The 21,659-nt window shown below is 45.9% G+C and overlaps 1 protein-coding gene and 1 long non-coding RNA gene across 6 annotated transcripts in view; one reads left to right on the top strand and one right to left on the bottom strand.

Moving 5' to 3' along the window:
* Positions 1-16,259, top strand: part of LOC147994868 (uncharacterized) — a 33,244-nt gene extending 16,985 nt beyond the window's left edge. For 2 of the 4 annotated variants that reach the window (XR_015686607.1, XR_015686604.1), the window contains exons 4-7: positions 6,749-6,826; positions 7,855-8,800; positions 14,313-14,720; positions 15,198-16,259. This is a non-coding gene — a long non-coding RNA (uncharacterized LOC147994868). Of the gene's footprint in view, positions 1-4,404; positions 4,479-6,748; positions 6,827-7,854; positions 8,801-14,312; positions 14,721-15,197 lie in introns of those variants that run through there. The other 2 variants (XR_015686605.1, XR_015686606.1) reach the window with 2 other exon arrangements.
* Positions 1-21,659, bottom strand: part of Wipf3 (WAS/WASL interacting protein family, member 3) — a 72,970-nt gene that overhangs the window by 36,789 nt on the left and 14,522 nt on the right. For both annotated transcript variants that reach the window (NM_001398730.1, NM_147211.3), the window contains 1 exon segment: positions 12,359-12,507. In NM_001398730.1, the coding sequence (NP_001385659.1) occupies positions 12,359-12,448 (90 nt within the window). In that variant the 5' untranslated portion in view covers positions 12,449-12,507.

Here is a 21,659-nt window from a genome sequence, read left to right as displayed (position 1 = left end):
ACATGTATACACACACACACACACACACACACACACACACACACACACACACACACACAGCCAACTTTCTGCACTATTTAATTTTCAGTCATTGGTATATATTTGAGATGCCCTCTGGTGACCCTATACCCTCAAAAGGTTGGACTCTTCCTGGCCCCAATGACATCTTGGTTTGATGTTCCTCGGTCTCCCTGACTCATTATCACTTCATGGTAGCACCTGTAACTCAAGAGAGTTTTAACACTCAGAGCAACCACGCATGGCATTTTCCTAAAGAGAAAGAATGGCATTCTTGGCAGCCCCACCTTCAAAACAGCTCTAGTTGTCTAACAATGCTGTTTGTCCAATGCCAGAAGCCAATGTGACATGTTGTGGTGACAGTAAGCCTACTGGAAGTTTTACAAACCCTAAGCACCTATGTATGACATGGAGTTCCAGAACGACGTCACTCCCCTTCAGCAGCCATGCCAGGCCCTTCCCACGTCTTCATACATGTGTACACATGAGCACACACAACTTCTGTACACCTTTACCTCACTTGTAATCCCTCAAGTCAACCAGACTCAATACAAAACCTCTCTCCCCTATAGTTAGCTATGTTACTTCACAGTCTTTTTATTTCTGACTTTTGACTACTCAGACCAGGGCTCTGTGGTCTTCGCAATGGGAGCGGGACTCTTTTCAGGAGCTTCCCTCCAGGAAATGCCTCCGTGAGATCCAGCTGTAAGGCATTTTCTCAACTAGTGATCGAGAGGGGTGAGGGACAGCCTATTGTGGGTGGTGCCATCCCTGGCTGGTGGTCCTGGGTTCTATAAGAAAGCAAGCTGAGCAAGCCAGGAGAAGCAAACCAGTAAGCAGCACCCCTCCATGGCCTCTGCTTCGGCTCCTGCCTCCAAGTTCCTACCCTGTTTGACTTGCTACCCTGTTTGAGTTCCTGTACTGACTTCCTTTGGTGATGAACAGCATATGGAAGTGTAAGCTGAATAAACCCTTTCCTCCCCAACTTGCTTCTTGGTCATGATGTTTTATGCAGGAATAGAAACCCTGACTAAGATGATTGGTTTCCCCAAAGAACTCTTGTTTTAAAACCTTTCCTTTCCAGTTAAGTGCTTGTGTCATTTTTCCTATATTCTTCTCAAGCTGAAGGTGACCTACACATAGGATTGGGACAAATCTTCACAAGCATAGTGTTGAGGGGCTTCCAGATGTGACCATGGAGCCTGCTACTGTCAACCTTCACTATCTCAGCTGCACTTGCCAAGCTCCTTGTTCTAATGTTGTCCCCTCTGCCCATGCTGTCTCCTGCTCTGCCTCCCCCCTGCCCACTCGGTCTCCTGCTCTGCCTCCCCCCCTGCCCACTAGGTCTCCTGCTCTGCTTCACCCTCCCCTGCCCACTCGGTCTCCTGTTCTGCCGCCCCCTCCCCCCTGCCCACTCGGTCTCCTGCTCTGCCTCCCCCCTGCCTACTCGGTCTCCTGCTCTGCCTCCCCCCTGCCCACTGGGTCTCCTGCTCTGCCGCCCCCTCCCCCCTGCCCACTGGGTCTCCTGCTCTGCTGCTCCCCCTGCCCATGCTCTGTCTCTTCCTATTGAAACCCAATCCTCTCCCCACGCCCGGCTGGCAGGCTTTCTCGAGGAACCTACTCAAGTGTTGGAATTAACAGTTCTTTCCTCGTGAATGTTAATTATATAATAGCCTTACACTTAAAGACTTTGGTCCGGTGAGGCTCACTTTTCCTGAGCCTGAGGTAAGAAGAATCTTAGTCAGATGGTCTACTTGACCCACAAGAGCCCACTGCCTCCTGAAGATTTCTGCAACCTCAGGGGGTCTCATGTCTTCACTGCCTGTGTGGTACTTCTGCTGCCCAAACTAGGGCAGCATCACACACATACACACTCACATGTACATGTACATGTACACACACACACACACACACACACACACACACACACACACACACACACACAGCATTCATAAGCACAGCAGCTTTGCCAAGATGTGGCAGAAAACCTGAAAGACTTTTTATTCTGTCATCTACAACTTCACACAGCTCACTGGGCTTCCCTGGCTTCAAGTGGTCTTTGACCATTCCAACACGATACAGATATCTGGACCAATCCTACCCATGTCTTCAAGCCAGTGTTTCAATACCTTACCCATCTGACATGCTTCTGTCATTTTACATGTGTCCCTTAAGATAGAAAGCGTGTGTGAATCCACTCTTCCAGTACTTAGCACGAGGCCTTATACATGTTACATTCTAAAAATTCACTAAAGCCTAACTTGTTCTTCAGTGTGAGAAACATGGGGTGAATTAAATAGAAAAATAAGTATTCTGTCATGGTAATGGCAGAAGAGGCCTGTGTATGCCAGAGGTGTGTCTCACAGAACATGCTGTCGTTCATGCTGCTCCTTGAATATTTCTTTTAACAAAACAGAGCCACTGCACACCCTCTTGAAAATACAGCAGCATGAGTTCCTCTGGATGCCAGCACTTCCAGAGGACTCGGTGGAAAGTCACCACAGCTGCAGTGGCCCACAACAGAACTCGGGCCCCTCTGTTCCCCATGAAGTCATCATGCCAGCCACGACAAGGACCTCATGTGCTTGAATGGAACACATTCAGACTATCTGAGAATGTGAAGGGCAAGGAATAGACAGGACTTATTTTTAGTTCATTCCTCTCAACTGTATTTCTGTCTTGCACCTCCTAAAATTAGGTCTGCTGACTGAGGCTCCATGGAACTGGCATGGTGTGGGCTGATGCAGCCATCACTTCCGTAACCTCAGATCCACCGCTGTGCTGTCCTTTCTTTAGGCAGAGAGGTCTCTGCTTCCTTGTGAGCCAGCCCAGTGGAAGCAAATGCAGCCCTGCTTCCATGCAAAGACCAAGAAACATCCAGATGCCCCAGACACATTAAGCACTAGTACATTAATTCTGTTAGGTATCGGATGCCCTTGCCTGCCTGCTAGTCCTCTGATCTGTAGGACAGTTAATTTCATTCTAATAACCACACTGTAGTGGCAAGAAATAAGGCCTTGCCTTAATATAAATGTCAGACACTCATTGTAGAAACCCATCATGTAAATACCTTTAAGAAGCATAATTTTTACTAATTTTTTTTCATTCTGAGTAAATGATACCATCAAGAGGGTGATTTGAAAAGTGAAGAATCTTTAAGCATTGATGAAAATTTTGATTTTTATTGTGGGGGAATATGCTTGTAGGGGGACAGGGAGTATGGAGAACATTACTTGCTATTCAGTTTTGCTAAGTACTAAAGCTGTCGTAAAAAATAAAGGCTACTGGGAATAAAATTGCATGCACAGTGTGGTGGATTCTGGCAACTGGGAGACAAAGACAAGGAATCTCTGAGAGTTCGAAATCAGCCTAGTCTACGAAGATAGGTCCAGGTAAGACAGGGCTATATAGGGAGTGAAACTTTGTCTCAAACAAACAAACAAACAAACAAACAAACAAACAAACAAAACAAAACAGCAAAAAACCACAACCAAACCAACAAAACTTATAAAAGCCAAGTATGAAAGGGAGTTAGGAAAGCTTTGTGGAAGTAGGTTTGTATCTGTTTGATTGATGTTTTTCTTTCTTGCATTTTTAAAGATTTATTTATTCTGTTTTATGTGCATAAGAGTTTTGCCTGCATGTTTATATAAGGTCAGGAAAGGGCATGGGATTCCCCTGGAACTGGAGTTACAGATGGTTGTGAGCCCCTATGTGGGGTATTGAGAGCCAAACCTGATCAAGGATGACCAAGTATATGCACTTGCTCAGAGATCATCTATAATGGATGCTAAGACAGCCGAAGTTGCCAGGAATTGATCAGACTCTCTGTATAAGTATAAAGTATGATAATCCATGATAGTTAAAAAAATGCATAAGCTTAAATAAAGGAGACAGGAAAAACATTTATAACCTCCTCAGAACATACCGATAAGAGATAAGTCCTGGATTTATTAGGGAGAAAGGTAAGTCTTTAAAGGGAGATAGTTATCTACCTATCCGCCATCTCTCTGTCTGTCTGTCTATCATCTATCTATCCATCAACATACATATCCAAGAAATATAAAAATGGCCTAAGATTAAGATAAAATAAGACACTCAAGTTTGAATTAAACTCAATGATTATTTTATGTGTAAGTATGGCCACATTTGCTCCATTCTTGTTCTAAAGCAACTACTTATTAGTTGAATTTTTTATTTTATTTTTTCAGCTAGTGTCTCACTATGTAGCTCTGGCTGGCAGGGAACTCCCAGGAGATCCACCTGCCTCTGCTTCCTGGGCTTAAGTAAGGTGTGTGCCTTTGCACCTCACTGTTTCATTGATGTTTTTGTTTTTCATTTGAATTTAACTGTGTGCTTTCTATTTTTATTTTCTAACTCTGGCAGCATAAACGAAGCAATAAAAGGAGCCTAGGTGGAGTGAGAAACAAGGAAAAAGTGCAAAACTCAAAATAAAAGAAGTAAGATCATTTATTAAAAAGCAGGTCCTCCCCCCCCAGTGCAGGGGAATATGGGGGGGCAGTAAGGGGGATGTGTAGGGGGAATACCCATATGGGGGAGGGGAAGGGGAGGGAATGGGGGGCTTATGGACAGGAAACTTGGAAGGGGAATAATCTTTGAAATATAAGTAAAGAAATATATCTAATAAAATTTAAGAAAAAAACAAAAGCAGGTCCTTATCTGATGACTTGTGCGATCCACGTGTACTTTCCCACCCCAGTTCTACACTAGGGCCTGTGCTGAGGGTTGGTCAGTCTATGGGCTCAAGCCACATCAAGACTCGGTAGTTCAGAAACCAGCTTCAGGAACTGGGAGCTATGGAAGAGGGAAGTCAGCACCTACTGCCCCACAGGTGGGCAGGGCAAAGTGCCCTGCACTTGCTCAGAGATCATCTATAATGGATGCTAAGACATCCAAGGTTGCCAGGAATTGATTGGATTCTCTGTATAAGCTTTCAGAAATAGCAGGTCTCTGCCCATTGATTCTGAAATACATTACTGCTGAAGCATCTCCAGCATTTGTGTCATTAGAGTCAGAGGCCTAAGCTCTTGGAGGCAACCTCTCTTTGGATAGAGAAAACGCTGAGAGAATTCGTTCATATTCAGTGACCTTGTCCTCCTGAAGATGGTCAGACTGGGAGGATCTTGTTGTAGTAATTACCACAATGCCTTCTGTGCTTTGTCTGAGGAGAAAAAACCAACCAGATGCCTTTGGACCAGGACAGAGATAAATTAGCATGTACAAGTTTATCAAAGCACACTGCTTATCTGGTGTCCTCTTGTTCCGTGTTCACGTGACTGAGAGGCAGCCAGGGAGATAACGATGGTGAGCCTACTGCTATTTGGACACTCCACTCGAAAGTCACGGGAAGACTAATGTACCCAGGAGCTACTGATCTCATCTCCACTTCATTAAGCTCTTCACCTCCAAATCCTTCATTAACATATATATATGTTAATAAGTAAGCTAAGCCAGAACTAATTACAATATCAACTCTCATTTTCTTTGATAATAATCAATACAAAGAACACATTCTACCTGTATTTCAATTTCCCTGACAGTAGAATGAGACTATATTTTCAGCTCAGACAGAGAAAGACCAGGTCACAGATTTGATCTCCGCTTCCTGGATCTGCTACAGAATCCAAGGAGCTATTTTTGTTGTTGTTGTTGTTGTTGTTGTTGTTGTTGTTGTTGTAGAGAGGGCTTACAGCCAGGCTGTCTAGAATCCCCACACTGGTACAGCTGGTTATTCATACAGAGAGACAGGGGCTTCCCTTCAGCTAGACTGTTGGGCCGTCACTGCTGTCACTGCTGTCGTCCAGCAACAAACCTCTTCAAATGTTCAAAGTATTTAGACCGTGCTCCGATTTCCCTGCAATGGGTGAGACACTCCCTGATGAGCCACCATAGCAGAGACACCTAGCGAAGGTCCGTGTGGCTCTGATCTGCTGTTCTAGGCTCTTCCTGCTGTAACATGGACTCAGACCCACTCAACTCAGTATGATCAAAAGGGAAGGCTACTCATTGGTTCCACAGAACCCATGAACAGGGAAACCTGGCAGAGTGAGTCAGGAACTACAGACAATCTCCAGGAACACTCTGTGTTCCCTCTTTTTGGATTCCTTCCAGCACCCCCAAATTGGTGACTCTCGTTTGGGAGTTCCAACCTCGATGCTAACTCCTGCTGTCTGTCCTGACGACTTTGTACTGGCACCGACCTTTTGTTCCCTAAACAGTTGTTGCAGCTATTCATAAGAATGCACTTGGCAAACCATTGTCATCCTCTCATTGGATCCTCACTACAAGCCTTGTGATCATTCATTCATTCATTCATTCAATATGTGTTTACAAGTTTCACTATGTGCATGGCCATCCATAAAGTGCTAGGGACACACTTCAGGAAAACAACACAAAGCAGACCAATTCCTCCCTTCTTGAAGCTTCCATGCTAAGGGCATCGAGCCTCAGAAAGTGGCCGTTATGATCCCGATAAAATACATGGGGAAACTGAGCCTCAGAGCTGCCATGTAATTCCCCTACCACACAGGCTCCTGAGATTCAGTTTTCAGTCTTTCAATCTGCCTAACTCCCTTTTTGGCTCTTTTACACAGCAAGCTGTGCCATTGCAGGATCCCTGCGGGAAGCACACAGCTTCCCACAATGCCTTCCGAAGAGAAGGCTAAAGGACAGGAACACATTCTCACACCTTTGCGTTCTAACACTCCAGGTGGTGCAGGTGGAGTCCTGCTGGCAGCATCCTGAAACGCAGTCAACTCCTCCGCTGTGAACGGATCTTATTAACATGGTAATCCTTGCTACCGTCTATCGAGCAGGTGCACCGTGTGCTTTCTGTGAGCTTTAAAATATCTCCGTGGAGAGCAAAGGTGCCGGGTCTATTCTCTGAGAAAACAATAAGAAATTAGAACAGGGAAGGGGGTGCAGAAGGACTAGTTGGAGTTTTAAATAATTTCCCAAATGTTAATTGCTGCTGCTCCTGTTTGTTGTTTCTGGTAGAATCGAATTGGCTTTATAGAATGTTCTTATCAGTCTGGAGGTATTGGTGGTGTTCTTAAACACTGTGGCAGAGAACCTGCTCTTGGCTCTCAGGGCAAAGGCAGATGGAAAGTGCGAGGCGGTGACTAGCCAGCTCGCAGCATCCTTGCCTGTGACCTCAGTGCCAACTCAGAAAATAAAGCTAGGATAGCTGTCTGCGGGGTTTCCGGCCTTGGCCTTGGCATAGGCGTCTGTCTCCGAGTCACTCACTACTGCTGTATGCTCACTGGCCCTGAGGCCCTCTCTCATTCCTCAGCCCATTCTGATCAGGAAAATGCTCAAATGATGGGAGGAAGAAGGTGGGGAAGGAGAGAGCGACTCTTAGGGAGCAAGAGGGCTCTTTGAAAGTGACACTTTAAGGAGTCGGAAGCTAGGAAATGATGAAGAAGCAACATATTACTCAAACTTCTGATCTGGGAATAGGAAGCCAGTTCAACACTCCCCATTTCTGTCTGAGCGGGGATGTGCTATGCTCTGGATTCAGTAATCTACAGTCCTCTAAGGCAGAGACCTAGCAGCTCTGTCAGCCTGAACTTAATTCTTTACAAGATGGTCATGGGTAGGAACTGAGCTTATCTGGCACTTACTGTCCCTACTGTGTGCCAATCATTGCTGGCAGCAGAGAACACCCCCCCCCATGTGAGTTCATCCCCAGGAGGCAGTCCCCTATAGGCAGAGCTCAGTTCCTCTGCTTTGCCCACCCCCCTCCTCCGTGGGATTCTCTGCTGCTACATGTGGTTTTGTTCCAGGCTCAACTGATACTTTGTTTTCTATTTAAAGCAAGAAACTAACAGAGCAGTGGAGAAACAATTGCACCACAAAGAAAAGAAGAATGGGAAAAAATGAGTAACTCTGGAAGCAGTGTGGGATACAGAGAGGAGCCTTGGATGCTCTGTCTAAGGCTTGGAGAAGGTGATGGATCAATTTCTAGCTTGCAGATCACAAAGGATAAGTAGCTTCCTGATCGCTTGCAAATGGCAACTGGTTTCACACTAGAGATGAGGACTGGTGGTCATTCTGTCAGAGTTCAACCCTGTCAGATTGGTAGCTGTGCACCCCTGCATAAGTTCTGACCTTCTCTGTACTTCGTAAAACTAAGACTAATATCACCTGGAACTGAGAAGAAGGCTTATTGGTTAATAGCACTTGTTGCTTTTGAAGAGCTGGGTTTGATTCCCAGCACCCACTCGGTGGCTAACAACAGTCTGTAACCTGAATTCCAGGGAGTCTAACACCCTCTTCTGGTCTCCTATGTTGCTGCACACATATGTGCTCCGGGGACATACATGCAGGCCAAACACTTATACTCACAAAGAAATAAATCTTTGGAAAAGAATATTTCCACCACGGTGGAGCTATCATGAAGAACAACCGGATGAGTATGAGGCAGAGCAAAGCATCACTCGCAGCTTCTTGGCAGTGGCCCCATAACTGGTATTTGAGTGTGCAAGGCAGAATGTACTAGTACACACCCCATAGCTGTAGAAGAAGCCACCTCCAGCACTAAGTGGGTTTGGGACACCGGATCTGTCAGCACTTCTCTCTGAGCCCCAGCTTCCTCACTGGCCTGACCAGCGCTGCCCCTACTGAATTCTAACCGTAACTGCAAGTCATCCACGTTGGGTGCTTGGCATAGTTCCCAGGCCTGGCAGTTGCTCAGGAGGTGCCCAGCACTACGGTCTCACACCGTCATTGTCATCTTTAAACAGTTTCCCTCAGCCCACTGGTAAGCCATTGGTCATCCTTTACATTTTAAAGGCGCATTCCTTAGAATTATAACCATAAGAACGGGGCTGGGAACACAGATCAATCTCTTGCCAGATGCTCTACAGGTCCATCTGTAATACTGCAAGGAAATAAGAAACACCTCATGTGGATGTGTGAGAGGGTGGGGAACCATTCAAAACTAGGTAGAAACTATCAAGGCCTGTTCCTGCCCTGCCTGAAAACCCAGCAATGACAGGTGACACTGGTGGCTCTCCTCATGCTTTGTCTGCGTGCTCATGGGCCAGCATGCTTTCATTTACATAAACAGGGTGCACTCTGCCGAGGCGTTACCTCATGCTCAGCCTTTTATTAAAGACTGTCTGTGGGAGTCCCAGAAGGCTTGCCCCTGAGTCTTCTTCCCAGCGCTGGAACCCTGCCTCAGGCTTTCACATTTGGTCAGGCTGGGTGTCTCTCACATGAACTTGGAAAGATTTCCTTTTTTCTTTTATGACAGCAGTTGGGACAAGGGATAGGTGGCCACAAAGGCTCTAGGATGTCAGCCAGGTGTCCCTTCTAGTCACCTGGCTTAGATGAAGACAGACCTGGAAGGGAGAAATGGCTGGCTTGTGGTTTTCTAGGAATGGATACTGATGGTGGGATTTCAGGCTTCCCAAGGCCAAAGCCAGCAGTTCGCAGTGTGGCTAAGGCTCAGGCAAGGAGGCTCTGGCTTCAGTCCCTGGCTAGATCAGGCGTTGAATCTTGACATAGTGCAATTTTCCTTTACATTCCCTTAGATATTTCACAGGGTGGCTCCTACTCAGGACAGGTCCATATGATGAAGGCCTTTCTGGCTTGTGGTGGCTCCTGGGCATCATGTGTGCATAACTGTGTACTGGGCAGGCTTCTTTCTGTGCCTGCCACCCACCTACCTCATGGCTGCGACAGAACAAACACATTTGAATGTCATCCTGAATGGCCCTTTGAAAGTGTGAGTGGCAGGTCCAGACACACCTCTCTGGTGCAGACAGGAAATCTGATGCCAAAAAATCCCCACAACAAACAAACAAAAACCAACAAACAAAACACCCCCCCCCCCAAACCAAAACCAGCTTGGTTTTCACAGACCTGTAGTTACTGCTCTCTGTGCAAATCCTCAAAGAAGGGGAATGAGATTTAAAATCACTAGCGGGCAAAGGTGACATTTTGTAGATTGCTAAGCAGGAAGAATGCCAGCTTAGTAAAATCAGCATAGAATGGTGCAGTGCAAAAGCCTCCTTCAGGATCACTGGGACCCAGGGACACCCCAGTCCCTGTCAGCAGCACCAATCATAGCACTAGCTTGTCAGGAGAACACACATGAGTGACATTTAGTATTTAGGAATCTGTAAGCCTTTCATTATTGCTGTGCACTAGTGAACATGCAAATTAGTCTCTCCAGAGCGTATACAATACGCAGTTCTACCAAGCATCCTTTCACCCAGTTCTCCCCACCCCCACCGCTTCCCAAATCACATCAAGCCTAAGACTCAAAACATCTCATGGGACTTCAGAGAGCACTGCATTTTCTGCTCTTCTTTTCTCATCAGAAGCCTTTGCAGGCCAGAGACGATGGGAAACTCGCCCCATGTAAGTCACAGCTGACAGGGCCATGCTGACAAGGATGAGTACTTGTCCCATGAGCCATGCACTCCTCAGTCCACAGGAGAAAACCGATAGCACTGAGTTCCCCAAGGAAATGGCTTGACAAACAGTAAGGCGGGAACAGAAGAGCGAGGGCGCAGTATACTTTCCGTTCTGCAGGAGTTAATAAACAGTCTTCAGAACAGGTAGGCGAAATGCCTGGCACCGTGGCATCTCCTGCATCCGTCTGTCGCCTCTCATTGTACGGCAATGACAGCCAAGTCGGTTCCTCCTTGATATTAAATAACAAGGCACAGCCAGCTCTGGAGCAACTGTTTCCTTGGAGGATGTTTTAGTTTGAATGGCAACATTTATGAATGTCCAGAAAGCCCTTAGATCTATTTGATGAATGAACACACAGAGGACAACCATGACCGTTCCCAGCTGGTCAGTGATGCCCACATTTCACTCTGTGAGGGACCATGGCAGGCAGATGAAATCCATGCACCTTCAGGAAGTTTCCTCTCTCGTTACATCTGATATAGTTAGATACAAAGATACAGTACCAAAGTTCAGTACAATTCTGCTGCTCCAACCCAAACCCATTGTAGATTTAAAAAAAAACCGCAGATATCCAAAAATCATATTCTATGAACCAAACAATAATAATTTACCTATAAGTGAGCCAACACACGCATGCCACAGGTAGTGTACATGGCTTATGGATGTTAGAGGGAGGGAGAGAAAGGAGGATAGCCAAAAAGATGGAGGGAGGGGTTTCAGGAAAAAGGTGAGAGGCAGAGCTGCCTGGCTGAGCAGAAGTTTACCCCAAAGCCCCTGAAGTGTCCTCCACCCTTCAGCCACATCAGAGATGCACGTGTCTAGAGTTGGGGATGGGGTTGGGGTTTCATGTGTTGGGGGTGAAAGAAGAGAGGGGAAAGCCTTTGTAATCAATCAAGTTCTGGTTAGGCATCAGAAACATCTAGGCCCATATGTGCACTTTCTTATAAAAGAATCCAGTTTTGAAAAAGAACCTTGTTGAATAAGTTTATCAAGAACCCTGAACTCGGTTGGGTGGTGGCAGCAAGTCTTTAATCTCAGCACTGAAGAAGCAGGCAGATCTCCGTGAGTCCGAGGCAAGCTTGGTCTATAGAGCTAGTTCTAGGATAGCCAAGGCTATATGGAGAAACCATGTCTCAAAAATTAACAACCAAACCACCACCACCACCACCACCAACCACCAAACCACCACCACCATTACCACCACCACCAACAACAACCAAACCACCACCATACCACCACCACCATACCACCACCACCACCAACAACAACAAAACCACCACCACCACCAACAACAACCAAACCAATAACAACAACAAAAAACAATGGGCCTGAACTCTAGATATCTGATTGTCAGGATTTTGATCAAGGTGAAACTCTACCATACCAGATCAGGGTTGGTCAGCTAGGGATGTGGCTAACTAGTAAAGTATTCCATTTCCACGGGGCTTTCACCTAACATGTAACTTGCTGGACATAGGACTGGGGCTGAGGCCAGGATACCATCATCTTCTGATTCATAACCCACATGCAACTTGACTTCTCAGTGTCTCACAGGCCTGGCTTCAGCACGAGCCTCTCACTAGACTGCCCAGTGAGATGGAAAGTCACTCAGGCAGACTGGGAAAGCCTGCGCCGTGTGGTGGCACTTGACAGGGACGTCACGGAGACTGAAGTAAGGTGCAATGATATGCACAGGGGTAGGGGAGAGGAACGTTTAGTCCAGACTGGTTAGGAATCAGAGCCCAAAGCAGCTGGAGACAACATCCCAAGGGGCGCCTGTCACCTGGGCGCCTGTGGCAGCTGCACCAAACATCAAACTCCTTCTTTTCAAGACCATTCAAAGACCTGTGCACAAAGCACAGCCAAACAGAGAGAAAAAACAAACAGGCCTTACCGGGGGCCCTGGTGGGGGTGGAGGGGGAGGAGCTCCCAGAGGTGGAGGGGGTGGAGGAAGAGGTGGGGGTGGTGGTGGTGGCACCGGCATATGTCACACAGCGTTGGCGTCTCTTGCTTACAAATGGCTCCAAGAGAGTAGGTTCTGGTCTGCAAAAGAGAAAAGGGATTGTTATTAACATGGATGTGTTTTGTACACAGCTGATGCAGGTCTTGTTGACACCTTCGTTTGTAGACATCTCCAGTCTTTCCCTACTTCCTCAGCTCATCTGATTGTCCAGTCAGCCACTGAGCGCTCACGGGAGGCAAGCCTGGGCTAGTGCAGGCAGCGAGGGAAGCAGAGAGATTCTAATTTGGTGATAAGACTGATGGAATTTACTCTCCACTCTCCACAGAAAGGGAATATTTAAGTACTTGCACAGTCTCTCTCACACTCCCCCCCCCACACACCTCCCCCATTCTAAAGCAATTTCCCGATGACTCCTTCATCACTAACCTTCAGTTTTATCAGTTTTAATGTGTTCTGAACAAACACCATCTTCATACACAGAATGACATCCGACCGCTTAATGTGGCACGCTCAGCCTCACAGGAGCCAGCCTTAAGCAAGGCTTACGAGTGCTCTCATCTTCCCGTGTCTTTCTAGTATGTCAGCTATCCCTTTCCTCGCTTTTCCCTTACTGCATTTCTGCATAGCTGTCTTCAGTGCAGTCTTCTTGAATAGACTTTCTACCTGGTGTTTGTGATACACAGAGCTTCTGGCAAGGTTCTACAAATACAGTTCTGTTTCTAATGGCTTTATTTCTTTGCACACCCCCCTCCGTGTGTGTGTGTGTGTGTGTGTGTGTGTGTGTGTGTGCGCGCGCGCGCGTGCCTGCACATATATACTTCTTCACTGCTACAGAGGCAAAACCAACCAACCAACATGATACTGTAACACTGCGACCACGGTATTTCTCTTTACCTTTTTCATGGTGCAGACTTTGAAACAAGCTAATCACAGTTCCCACAACAATCCTTCACAAACAGCAAGGCTGCCCTGGCTTACATTGGTATAGGCCACAATAGTCACAGCTTCAGACTTGGTCTGACTGTGATGGGGTGATGAAACAAGGACACAGACACAGGCACAGAACAGCTGGGATCGGGTGTCCTGTCTGCTCCAATGGAAGTGTACCGCCAGCAGCCGGGAAACTCGGCATTTATTATCCATCGCAGAATGAGGAGACAGGCTATTGCATACAGCTGAACGCCGAGGCCGATTTAGCTGATCTTGGCAGGAGGTCTCTATAAAGGGGGTTCACACCCTCAGCTCAGCTGTACCACATCTTTCATTAACCAACCAGCTCGTGTTGCTTGGTCTGCAAAGATTTAAAAATGCTTTTCAGGCCAAGAAAGGAATGAGGGCCCACAGGGCAAGAATAATTCTTTTGTCTCTCCCTTGTGCCCTTGTTTTTTTTTTACCTGGCTTTGTCCCAAGGAACTGGGGAGCAATTAGGTACCCCTGGGATCCAGCCTTGCTGAAATCACAGGGCATAATTTTCCAAAGTTTGGGATTAAAGGACATTTTTGTGTGTATGCTTTAGGGCTGTGGAAGCTTTTCTCCCCCCTTAACAGATATAATCATTAAATGACTTTCCAGAAAGGTACTTTTTAGAGCCTGACAGTTAAGAATACTGAGCCCCAGGAAGTCACGGGCTGCACCAGCAAGCTCTCTGATGCTTTTTGCTCTCTTCAACCATTAAACAGTTTGTTTGTTTTTTTTTTTAATTTTTGTTCTGAAGTTTATTCAAAATGCTTAAGATATTTAAAAAGCCAGATATCCAAAAGCTTTTATATTCTTTTCCAACCTGTGAAATATTCAAAACAGTAGCATTTGCACGCACATTAGCTATTTAAACAGGAGGGAGAATTTAAATAGACTGGGACTCAGGTCTGCTTGGCTTCTTCCCCAGGTACATTTTATCTGGAAAAAAGAAGGGCTCTAAGACACCATGCTTATCTCAAACAGGGTCCATATGACAGATCCTCTATACAAGGAATACCACACACGTCCCAGGACATAGCAGCCGTGCTCAGCATCACCATGAATAACTAGAGTAACCATCATGAAAGGAAGAGGATAAACGATGCCCCACGGAAGCTGGAGCAGCAAGGAGGGCAACAGCATCCCAGTCTGGAGTGGGGCATAATAAATGAACCTTTGGTGGAAATTACTGAGTTTTCAAAAGGCAAGCAGGAGGCTCTGTCCTTAGCAGAAATGGCATCAAAACAGGGGGACAGAAGTGTCTGCTCATGTGGAGAGACGAGTAGAGCTTGTGTGGTGCTCAACTGCTCTGCACATGTCTCTGACCTTGGATGAGGTAGGTGTTTGTCTTGTGCCCTCACTCTCTCTTTAAACACATTTTCTAGAAAATACAAGGAATCCCCTGTGGCGTGAGCCAGCCAGAGTCCAGGACCCCTTCCCCAGCTCCCCTTGTAAGGAGAGAGCGAGCTGTGGTCACAGATTCGAATAGGACAACAAAGAGGGCTAGAGGGGTGAGGCCTAGTTGTGGCATGGAGGCCCACATTCAGCCCTCAATACCTGGTACCGCACAGGAATGCAAGCCCAGTACTGGGTGGAACTTCCTCCTCTCTCTGCAAGCAAAGCCACGTGTCCAGCTTTTATTTTAATTCAGTTTTGAAATGTGGCTAATTATGGTTTTCCTTCAGTATCTACGAGGGTCAGTTCCAGGAACTTCCATGGATACCAAATACTTAGACATTCAAATGCTTGTATTTGCTATGTGACATATGTAGTTATTTGCATGTCACCGACACGCAGCCTTGGACTGTTCTAGGTCTCCTATAGACTATCCAAAATACCTAATCCAATGTAAGCTCTGTGCAAACAGTCACTGCACTGCATCCTTCGGGGAATAACGGCAACGGGAGGAAAAGATACAGACGGACGGACAGATAGGGATGTACAGGTGTGTGTGCGTGCATGTGAGCATACATGTGCTCAGCACAGATGCAGTGTTCTCAAGTGTTCTCAGTCTGCAGGTGGTTTAATCAGCAGATGCAGAATGCATGGATGTGGAGGGATGTCCGCATTTCTAAAAGCATCTGTGTGCCCCAGTGGGCCAACAGAACCTGTGTGTCACACAGCTCTCACAAACTGCTGGACTGCAAACTCTTTCCAGAGAGCTCTGCTTGTGTGTGTGTGACGGGGGTGGGCCCCTCCCTAATACAGGTGATACACTTATCTGTAGCCCCTGGGTCTCCTTCTTTCTTTGCAAGGCCAGCCATCTGTGTCCACTCAGAGGGAGAATTTGAGCATAAGGTTTTCTATGTCCCCCTTCGTCTTAACACTTCTAATAGAGCTTCTTCAGTTGGTTGGCTCCTGAGCTCAAATGGCAGAATAGGGATGCGCTTCCTCTGACTGACCGAACAAGGCTGAAGGAACCCCAGGAGGTAACCCACACTCACACTACAGCGCACCTGTTCCATCTAAGGTCCAGTCACTCCAGCCTATTTATTACAAGGGTCCCACAGCCAGGACAGGGTAACTTCTGACTCTGGGCAGACACAGTGAGAATTAAGGGTGCTCAAAATACGTATGGAAATTTTGCACGCCTGTAAATACACAATAATCAAGGAGTTTATGGCTTGGAGATGGTCTGCAGGTGACCTATAGTAACGTCCTGTTGATACCTGCTATCTAGAAGATTCTCTGAGCAACCTGTCCAGGATGTCCTGTCTAGCCCACTCTCTCCCATAAGTCTGACTTCCTGCTGGCACAGTATACATGATACAAGATTGCTGGGAATGTTCGCCTTTTGAGGAGAGAACTTAGAGGAAGGGCACATTGACCTGAGTAAAAGGGGACAGGGGAGGGGAAACAAAAACAGCACAGGATTAAAAAAAAAGAAAAAAATCCCCACACACACATGCACACACACACACACACACTAACTCACACACATGCACACACATACCACACACACACTATCTCACATACATGCACACACACACACCACACACACACACACTAACTCACACACATGCACACACATACCACACACACACACTATCTCACATACATGCACACACACACCACACACACACCACAGTAACTTACACACATGCACACACACAACTGCCTACAGACACTAACTCACACACATGCACACACACACCACCACCTACACACAATACACTAACTCACACACACACCACACACACATACATATAACATGTATACACACACACAATGCACACTAACTCACACACATGCACACACACACACACTAACTCACACACATGCACACACATACCACACACACACTATCTCACATACATGCACACACACACACCACACACACACCACAGTAACTTACACACATGCACACACACAACTGTCTACACACACTAACTCACACACATGCACACACACACCACCACCTACACACAATACACTAACTCACACACACACCCCACACACATACATATAACATGTATACACACACAACACACACTAACTCACACACATGCACACACACATACACACCACACACACATACATATAACATGTATACACACACACAACACACACTAACTCACACACATGCACACACACATACACACCACACACACATACATATAACATGTATACACACACACAACACACACTAACTCACACACATGCACACACACATACACACCACACACACTAACTCACACACATGCACACACACATACACACCACACACACCACACACACCACACACACACACATACACAATCACCACACTAACTCACACAACGCACACACACAGACCCAACTTGAACTTACATTTCTAGCATATTCTATAAATTTTAGATAAAATTCCAGCCATAAAGACCAAAGTCATATGACTCGCAGAACAACAGATGAAGGTAATTCCTATTTGTTGATAGAATGAAGCCAACCTTGGGAAAAATAAAACATCTTGTTTTCTCTCTTGTAACTCCTGGATTTCATATAGCTACATAAAATCAGGTATGCATATATGGCATTCAGAGTAAAACTGTCTAGGGGGCTAGAGGGGACTAGTGGCGAGGGAGGTGGGAGGACACGGAGTAGCAGGAACTAGGGGGAGTATGCTTAGCATAGAACATATCCTGTGTGAACACTTAGGGAGCCCTTGGACTGTATTATGACAAGCCGCAGGGAACCCAGCCACGGCTCACAGCAGTGACTTTCCTAGAGCTTCTCACATAAGGATACTTAGATTGCTTTAGGAAATTCATGCAGAGCGCTGGAGGGGCTGTTGTCCTGACCCAGGGCCCAGCATTCTCCACACTAAGCTGATCTCAGTCGTTTGTCTGCAGGTGGCTTTTATAGCTTTTAGAATACCCACATACCACCTGAACTTATGTGTTTAGCATTTCCTATAAATCGACTCATGTTTTTAGATAAATGCATTTACTCTGAAAAGGAAACTTTAAATTTTGGCTGTGAATGGTAAGGTAAGAGCACCTACCATTAAGGGAAGTTATAATAAGCGCGATCATCATCAAACCGACGATGTTTATTCACATGCCCTCGAAACATCTCCAACTCACAGGGGAATCTAAGCCCAATTCTTGGGAGCAAAGGCCTAGGGTAAAGGTAATGCATTTTTCAGAGAAGCTGAACACAAGGTCTCCTCCCCACTCCCCCAGGACAGGCCAACACTGATCCCAGGGGACCACAACACTGATCCCTGGGGACCACAGCACTGGTCCTTAGGGACCACAACCCTGATCCATGGGGACCACATACCTGATCCCTGGGGATCACAGCACTGGTCCTTAGTGACCACAACACTGATCCCTAGGGACCACAACACTGCTGCCCTGGGGACCACAACCCTGATCCCTGGGGATCACAGCACTGGTCCCTTGGGACCACATTCTGAGAGACTCTGGTAGAAGCTCATGAGAAAGGTAGCATCTGCCAGACACAGGCTCAGCATACATGGCAGTATCTCCCAGTAAGGGATGCACAGGCCAGCTAAGACCTCCTGGGCCTAGGATGCTAAACACTGGCTCACAGCCACAAGCTGTGTCCTCCTTGAGAAAACTGAGTTTTGCACAGATTCAATGACTTTCGGAAGGCCGAGCCCATGCAAATGGCGGGCTGTACTTAGGGATGGAAATGACTAAGGCAGGGTAAGGATGCCTGTCTCATTTCAGAGCAGCATTCCCGGCAGCCCGGGAAGGACTGCCGCACCCGAGAAGCATCAGTCCGACATCAGCCCTGTAGCTCTGTCCTGTTCAGACGTCCCAGTAAGTTATTAGCTGAACAAGTAAGTAGTTAGGCTCACCTATGTGGGGTCTAAAAGGATTCACTCCTTAGCCACCATCAGTACGAAACTCAGTGTCACACTTGGAATGAGCTCATAAGTCAGTTTCCTTTTACTAGACTCTTGCTGAAATGCAAATCGGTTACCAGCTCATTCACTGAATTCTTTATAATGTTCGAACAGCACTTGGTGAAGGGAAAGTTGGAGATATTGATAATATTCATCATGACTCAAACACATAATAACCACTCTGTCTTTTCTTTTTTTCTACCACTGGGATGACTAAAAGGAGAACTGGGATCATTAAAATTATATTCATCACACACCTGTAAGGAAGCATGACTTTATGTAATAGTTACATTTCTAAAAAAGCACATCTCTGCTTTTGAAAAACAGAGTCCACCTTATTCATTAATGCAATCATATCATTACCCATTATAATATAACAAATCGCCTTATAAAATGAAGGCTACCTCTTTAATTTGTGCCGCAAGATTTAACCAGGAGGGTGTTTTTAATTTAACAGCTGGGTGGTACCTCTTCCCTGGGAACTAGGAATTATGCAGAAATGCTGTCCTTTGGGGTAACATCACGTGGACTAGAGATGGCGATGAGTCACCTGCCAGACACAGGCTCAGCATCCTTGGCAGTGTCTTCCCAGTAAGGGATGCACAGGCCAGCTAAGGCCTCCTGGCCCTAAGATGCCTAATGGATAAGGTGGACTCTGATTTTCAAAAGAAGATGTGCATTTTTTAAGAAGCATAGCTATTACATAAGGTGAAGCTTCCTGGAATTACAGATGGTTAGAGCTGCCCCACGTGGGTGGGTCCTAAAGAGTAGTAAGTGTTGTTAACCACTGAGCCATCTTTCCTGGCATGCCTTATTATTGTGGAGAAAAGCAATGCCGGTTTTTGTGATAGCTAAGGAAGAATGATACAGCTTTAGAGACATTATCCACATCACAGGATTCCAGAGGGATAATGTAAGACCCAAAAGTTTATACCCAGCTAAACTGCCATCGCAGCAAAAAGGCAAGTGTACATGTTTTAAATATGCCACATTCAAGTTCCTGGATGTGCACTGATGTACATAGGAAAGGCCTGGTTCTACAGTTAGCAAGTATGACTGCCATTTATTTGGGCCTACTTTCTCTTCCCAGCTCCCACTTAGCTCTCGGTTTTCCCTATATACATTGCATGTCTTCTCTTGTATGTGGAATCTTGATGTAAGTGTGTATGTGCGTGTGCATGTGTATATGTGTGTGCATGTACATGTGTGTAATACATATGTGTATGTGTGTGTGCATGTGTGTGTGTGCGTGTGCATATGTGTATGATGGGAATCGAAACAGGATCATGATGGAGAGGGGAGGATCTTCAGGGTGAGATGGGGGCAGCAGGGAGTGCCATTTGGAGGAAGTAGGAGAATAGGGAGAGGGTAGGAAAGGATGGTGAGGGTGAGTAAAAACAAAGCATTCTAACTTTAAAGATATTAAAAAGAAAGAAATACAGCTAGTATCCAAACTGCAATCCTGATATACAAACTATCAACCAAGAGAGATGTAACCAGCAAGAATCATCAGGGAAAAAGGGACACAAAGTGGAGAATACATGCATATTGATTTTTTAGCTATTATGGAGAGAGTCAAAATACTTTTGAAGTGACCACATACATTCAAGAATAAAAGTATATTAAAAGGTGTAATGTAGATACTAGAAAAATTAAGGAGAGCGATCCTATCGGCCAAAACTGAATGGCAGAAAAGAGATTTCAAGAGGAACGGGTGTGTGTGTGTGTGTGTGTGTGTGTGTGTGTGTGTGTGTGTGTGTGTTTGGCATTGATTATGGAAAAAGCAGTAGACATTCACTACATTAAAACATGTACAAGCAAAACCATAGCCCAGAGGAATTCAGAGGTTAGAATTAGCTACAGAGGCATTTGGGAAAAATGAAAACAATCTACTTTCAGGTAGAATATAGAAACAAAACAAATTAAAATAGTTCATCAGGTGACACACAAAAAGGCAAATTTAGCAGTAAAACATAACCAGAACAAAATGAAAATAAAAGCAAACATATCTGACCATCAATTCATAAAAATAAGCTAAACTTGCAAGCTACTTAGGGTGTTTTCAAATAGAACTGAAGTCCACCTGTGTGCTGTCTAAATCGTGCACAGTGAATCAGGAAAAGTTGAAATCAGTCCAAAACCATAAATAAGACAAATTCTTTACAATGCCAATGAAGATGCACCAGGAATATCGACTGCCAATTAGTATTGACCAAAGCAATAATGCAAAACTGCAAGGAGTCTGTGGTAGATCATTTCTACAACACCAGAGCCCAGGAAGTGGAGGCAGGAAAGGTACATGTTTGAGGTCAGCCTGAGCGCTACAGTGAGCCTCTCAGGCAAGCAAGCAAGACCATTCTAGGCCACCCAAGGAAGACTGGACAGAATTGGCGTTTTCATTGCGGAACTGTCCGCCCACATCAGACCTATTAGCAGCACTTTTAGCATAATGCTAAAGCTCGGAACATGGCTAAGTACTGAAGTGCCTGCCACAAAGGCATGAGGACCTGAGTCCAGATCCCCAGGGCCTGCATAAAAGTTGGGCTCACATCTCTAGCCCCATCGCTGGCCAGCAGTGGAGGGGATAGGCAGATCCCTGGAGCTCACTGGCCAGCTAGCCTAGCTGAACTGAGGAACTCTAGGTTCAGTGAGAGGCCCTGCCTCAAAATAGGAGATAGAGAGCAAAGGAGCAAGGCACCTGGAGCTGACCTCTGACCTCCATGTGTGTTCACACCTGTGCAGACACCCGCAGGAACAATACATACACTAGATATACAAACAAAAAGGCTTACATAAATGGAAGGTAGAAAAAAAAATGACTCGTATGCCCTGAGCATAAAAGATTCATTCTTTAAGTAGTTCTTAATATAGGCACAGAAGCATTGTGCATTCACTGTTACTGTGCGGGGTTGGGGGTAAGGA

The sequence above is a fragment of the Rattus norvegicus genome, chromosome 4 (assembly GCF_021556685.1).
Source record: "Rattus norvegicus strain SHRSP/BbbUtx chromosome 4, alternate assembly SHRSP_T2T, whole genome shotgun sequence".
Lineage (NCBI taxonomy): Eukaryota > Metazoa > Chordata > Mammalia > Rodentia > Muridae > Rattus > Rattus norvegicus.
Note: the sequence above shows the minus strand (reverse complement) of the source record. Positions and strands in the feature narration are given on the sequence as shown.